This window comes from Trifolium pratense, linkage group LG2 (assembly GCF_020283565.1).
Source record: "Trifolium pratense cultivar HEN17-A07 linkage group LG2, ARS_RC_1.1, whole genome shotgun sequence".
NCBI classification, from domain to species: Eukaryota; Viridiplantae; Streptophyta; class Magnoliopsida; order Fabales; family Fabaceae; genus Trifolium; species Trifolium pratense.
Genome location: NC_060060.1, coordinates 34990581 through 34996580, shown reverse-complemented (window position 1 = coordinate 34996580; position 6000 = coordinate 34990581). Strand labels below are relative to the sequence as shown.

The 6000-nt window shown below is 34.3% G+C and overlaps 1 protein-coding gene across 1 annotated transcript; it reads left to right on the top strand.

Moving 5' to 3' along the window:
• Window positions 1-3894: 3894 nt before the first annotated feature.
• Window positions 3895-4656, top strand: LOC123904632. The gene has a single exon (XM_045954268.1). The coding sequence runs from the start codon at window positions 3895-3897 to the stop codon at window positions 4654-4656; it is 762 nt and encodes a 253-aa protein (XP_045810224.1).
• The last annotated feature ends 1344 nt before the right edge of the window (window positions 4657-6000 follow it).

Genomic DNA, 6000 nt, shown 5'->3' with positions numbered 1-6000 from the left:
ATTTCAACTAAGTCCCTACCATATTAAAAGTTACAAAACTACCCTAATATTTAAATTGTTTTTAATTTTAATTGTGATTGTAAATCAATTAAAATAAAATTACAACTAAAATTGAAACAAAAAACAACAAAGTCACAAAATCACTAAAATTGAAACTTCTGCGTTCATCACACCTGCGTTCATCACTAAGTCACAAAATCACTAAAATTGAAACTTCTCTATTCATCATCTGCGTTTATCAAAATCACTAAAATTGAATCTGTTTATCACCTGCGTTCATCATCGTTTTCGCGAACGGAATTCCATTCAACGATGAGATTGAAAAAGAAGTTTGTGTGTGGTCATATTTAAAAGACAGTTGCTAAGATAAATACGAAACTGAAATATTTGTTATATTTATGTGTAATTATTTATTAAGAATCAATTTGATTTCAATTTGGGAATTAGGGTTTATGCTTTAATTTGTAGGAATTAGACTTCAATTGGAATAAATAACCAGTCACGAAGTAAGTAGTTTCCTGGTACACACAGTATATCAAAACGAAGCATTTTTGTCGTGTTAGTTATTACTAATTTTCGTCAAATGCTTATAGTAATGTCAACTTATGTAATGTTCCAATGGTTCAATGTCAATAATACAGATTATTATTTGTTTACATATTCTGAATCATATTCTAAATAATTATGTGCTAGTCCATGCTTGTTCATGACATGAAGTTTCCTTTTCATATTCAATGTTGGTTTTGGCCTCATTCTTTTTTTGATACATCAGAAAATAAAAAGCAAAAAACAGAAAGCAAACTAGGCTCGCAGGCGAGCAACACCTGAAGCATCAGCTATCAAAACATTACTAAGCTGAGGAGGACAGCTATGCCAAATCTTTAGGGAGACATCTGAGGTAGCGCCCTTCTTAGCAAGCCAATCTGCACACTCGTTGCCTTCTCTAAGAGTATGATGGAAAGCAATAGTCCAATCCATGTTTTGGAATTGTCTAATTTTCTTGATGAGAGGAGCATAAGGATGAAGAGGAGAGATATCATGTTCCACCAAACCAATTGCAATTGTAGAATCTGATTCAATAATCACATTGTTGAAACCTCGGTCCATTGCTAAGCAAAGACCGTTGTAAATGGCATGAAGCTCGGCTTGTAAGCTAGTAGCAATCCCAATAAATCTAGAAAATCCGAGTAGCCAATTACCCATACTATTGCGCATGATACCTTCGAAGCCGGCTCTACCAGGATTGTTGAGGGAGCTGCCATCCACATTGACTTTGATAATGTTTCCTAAGGGAGAAATCCAAGCTACATGACGTAACGGCTTCTGCAAATGCGATGATTCAAAAACCTGCAAAAAAGTGTCAACAGAGCAGTGGATTTGGCTAAGACAATGCCACTTGATCCACCTGTTATTATTAAACACAAAGTCATTCCTAGACTTCCAAATAAACCAACAAGTTACCATAAATAGAACCCCATTGGAAGAAGTGGCATGTATGGTAAACCAATTCGTAAATTCAGTTGTTGAATAAAAAGATGGTGCAGAGAAAAGAAGAGCAACCCAAATAGAAGTAGAATCGGGACAATCCCTGAATAAATGTAAAAGATTCTCATCGGATGAATGACACCTTTTACATGAAGAATCTGTGGTCATGTGCCGCATAAACCTGAAGGCATTAGTGGGAAGGCAATTGTGAAGAACCAACCAACAAAAGTGTTTAATATTTTCTGGAAGCTTAGATTTCCAAAGCCAAGTCCAACTATAAGTAGAAGAGGAGGCTGAAGACAAGTTAGAAATTTGAGAAATCCAATGATATCCCGACTTAGCTGAATAAGTACCAGAATTAGAATGACCCCAAATGATGATGTCAGAGGATTCTGTATCGATAAAAAGGCTTTGAATTTTCAATTGAATATGAATGGGAATATTAGTTGTTAAAGAATTAAACATCCAGGAACCCTGATGATATATATCTTGAAGCAGCATAGTAGACTCACTAATATGAACATAAGGCACCAAATTACAAAGACAACCATCGTCAAGCCAGTTGTCATACCAAAGCGACACTGCACCTTTGCCAATTCTAAACTTAAAACCCGGCTTCAAAACTTCCACTGCTTTGATTATAGAATTCCAAATGCAAGAGGCTCCTTGACGTTTAGGGACACTAAGTATGTGGTCTTGATGTAAGTATTTTCCAGTAAGTAGCTTCACCCACAACTTATCTGACTGGTGTAAGAGATCCCAAATAAGTTTGCCAAGAAGACTAGTATTGGAATGTCTAGCTAAACGAATACCAAGACCTCCCTTAGATTTTGGCTGACTAATAGTATTCCAATTCACCCAATGGCAATGTTTGCTGCCCTAAATAAAATTTCTAACTGAGGCATCAATTTTGTCACACACTCCCTGAGGAAGCCAAAGGTTTTGCATTGTATAAATGGGAATAGAAGTTAAGACAGATTGAGCTAAAGTAACCCTGCCTGCTCTACTGAGAAGTTTACTCTTCCAACCATCAAGTCTACCATTAATTTTATCCATGATAAAAGAAAAGTCAGAATTCTTAATTCTTCCTGAAAGCATAGGGAAGCCAAGATATTTTCCAAGCTGCGAATTGTGGTTAAAATGTACAATAGATTCAAACTTAGCCACCTTGACCCTTGAAATGTTGTGAGATGTCATGAATCTAGATTTTTGAATGTTCACTTTAAGGCCTGAAGCATGACAAAAGGATTGGAGAACCTCTTTAACCATGTGTGCTTGGGAGGACTTTGCTTCAGTGAAAAGGAGACAATCATCTGCAAAAAATAAATGGGAGATAGCAGGTCCATTTCTAGAAATCTTAACAGGTTTCCAATGGTTGGATTGGACTTTCTCCTGAATCATTAAAGACAACTTCTCCATGCAAAGAACAAAGAGATAAGGAGATAAAGGATCTCCTTGTCTCAAGCCTCTGTAAGGGGAAAAACTAGGAAGTTTCTCGTTGTTCCACTTCAAAGACAAAGAAGAAGCAGTTATACAATTCATAATAAGATTAATGATAGATATAGGAAAACCAAAGTCCTGAAGAGTAAGCTTAAGAAAATTCCAATCCACCCTATCATAAGCTTTTTCAAAATCAATTTTAAATAAAAGATGACCTTTTTTTCCCTTTTTATTATGCATGTAATGAACAATTTCTTGAGCAATAATAGCATTATCAGATGTACTTCTACTAGGAATAAAACTACTTTGAAAAGGACTTACCAGACTATTCATGTAGGGCCTAATACGTCGTACAATGATTTTGGAAATCACTTTAAGTAAGACATTGCATAAACTTATAGGCCTAAAGTCTTTCAAAGTAGTAGGATCATTTATTTTAGGAATGGGAACAATAAGCGTTTCAGCAAGTTTAGGAGCAATAGTACCTGAGATAAAAGCCGTAGAGATGAGCTGAAAAACATCAGGAGCCACAATATGCCAAAATGTTTTAAAGAAAATAGGCTGAAAACCATCAGGGCCAGGTGCCTTATATGAGTCCATAGAAAACAAAGCTGATTTGACTTCATCCATTGAAGGAAGAGAAGAAAGACAGTTGAACAAGTCAGTAGTGATTTGAGGGAAATAGTCAAACTGCAAACTAGAAGGATTAATAGAATCTCCCTGTTGAAAAATGGACTTGAAATAAGAAAGAGCACTATTCTTTAAAACATCCTCGTCTGTACACCAAACTCCATCTATGTTCAGGCCCACCACCATGTTCCTCCTGCTCCTAATGATAGACTGGACATGGAAGAATCTAGTATTTTTGTTACCGTACTTGACCCATTTCTCCCTTGATTTCTGATACCACATCATTTCTTCCTGATTCATAGCATGCACCAATCAATCACTTTTTCTATCTCCCATGGCATGGCAAGGTGGCACTGTTCGGCTATCTATGCTTCTCCAACTCACTCCATCCGCGTCAAGCTATGGGATCATCTTATGGATTTGAGAAACTTAATCATAGGACCTTGGTTGTTATTGGGGGACTTTAATGAGATTAGGAGTTGCAATGAAGTTGTTGGAGGTGATTTTATTTCTTCACGTGCCAATTCTTTCTCTTTTATGATGGATAATTGCAGCGTTATGGATTTGGATATTATCGGTGGCTTTTTCACTTGGAGGAGAAGTACTCGTTTTGGAGGTCATTTAAGGAAAAAATTGGATAGATGTTTGGCTGATGTTGATTGGAGGATGGCTTTCCCAAATTCTTTAGCTGAGTTACTCCCAGCTCATGATTCTGACCACAATCCTATTCTTGTCAGTTGTATGAAAGCCAATAGTAGAAGACCTAAGTCTTTTCATTTCCAAGCAGCTTGGCTTTCTCATCCAGATTATGAGCCTTTAGTTCATACTACTTGGTGTCATGCACATGGTGATGTAGTTACTAAGTTGTGTGCTATCCAGGACACTTCCATTCGTTTTAATAAGGAGGTGTTTGGTAATATTTACAAGAATAAAAGATTATTAGAGGCAAGAATCAAGGGCGTTCACATTCAACTCGATTCTTGCCAATCCTCAGACCTTGTTAATTTTGAGAAATTTCTTCAACAAGAGTACAATAAAGTTTTTGGCCTCATTCTAAAGCTACATCTTCATAAACAATATCTTCATGAAACATCTTCATAAACATCTTCATGAAATTTGTTGGAACGAAGCTTGAGGGAAGGACTGAAGGTTGAACGAATTCGAAAAAACTTTGGAATGAAGAAGATGAATTCGTCGTTGTTCATTAGTTGGTGGATTGCTTGATAGCGCAACTGAGTGAGTTAAATAGATAGAATATCTGATGGGAACAAATGTATATAAGGTTAAATTTTGTCGTGGGTTTTTAGAACAAGAAGATGGAGAGGAAGAAAAAGTGGAATTTGGGATCTAGGGTTTTCAATTTTATTTTTAATTTGGTCAAATAAAAATCATTTTAAATTATATTATCTGATTTGTTATAAATTGAAATAAAATTTGTTTCTTGTTTGCATATTGTAAATGAATATTTACTTGATGAAGGACTCATATGCAATAAATAAAAGTTTGTTAAAAAAAAAGACTTACCATATACTTGCGCTGATGTGAGAATTAAATTGAATTTTATTGGTTAAAGAAAAAGAATGTACCAAAACAGTCCAAAAAAGGACTACACCGTATAATCTCCCTATTTTATTTTACTCATTGAAATTCATATCTTGCTCCGAATTTCTAGGTTTTCATGGTTATTAATTACCTATCTTCTCTCAAATGGAAACTAATTTTTATTAGATTCTATCAGTGGTATTTTTTACTAAATTTTTTTTATATTTATTTTATAATCTACATACTCTTCCATCTCATATTATAAGAAAAAAAAACACTTATTAAGAAAAGTGAAATGTGATAATTTGAAGTATACTTTTTGTGTTTTTCTTGAAAAAAGTTTCATGGGAAGATGTAAAAAGAATTTTGATTGGTTATTGATTATGGAAAAAAGAAGAGAGGGCGTAAATTAAATGCAATTTGCATTAAATTTCATAAGAATAAGTAAAAGTAAATCTTGAAAATGATAAAAGTTGGTTACTTTTGCTTATAATTTGGGACAAGAAAAAAAATGATTTTTTTGGTTTATAATATGAGACGGAGGGAGTACTACAATAGCAACATGATATACTCACAGTTGCATGACCATGCACTTAGAGCATCTCCAATAAGGGTATCTAAGAAAGTTTCATAGACTAATGATACAGTACCTTAACTTTTTTATCATTGGAGTTTCATGACGTGACACAGAGGGTATCAAAATTTAATGTTATTCTTATTTTTATTTTTGGTATGCCATAAATCTAATTTAATAACTTCCATATATGTCAAAATATTACCGTTTATCATTAATGTATGATACTCAAAAAGTGTATTACCATTGGAGTAAAATATGTATGAGTTGCATAAATATTACATGACATTGTAGGACCACTTATTTATAATATATGAAACCCAAATTAG

Excerpts from the sequence above, each read along its gene's own strand:
- LOC123904632 (XM_045954268.1), top strand. The coding sequence starts at position 3,895 with ATGGCAAGGTGGCACTGTTCGGCTATCTATGCTTCTCCAACTCACTCC.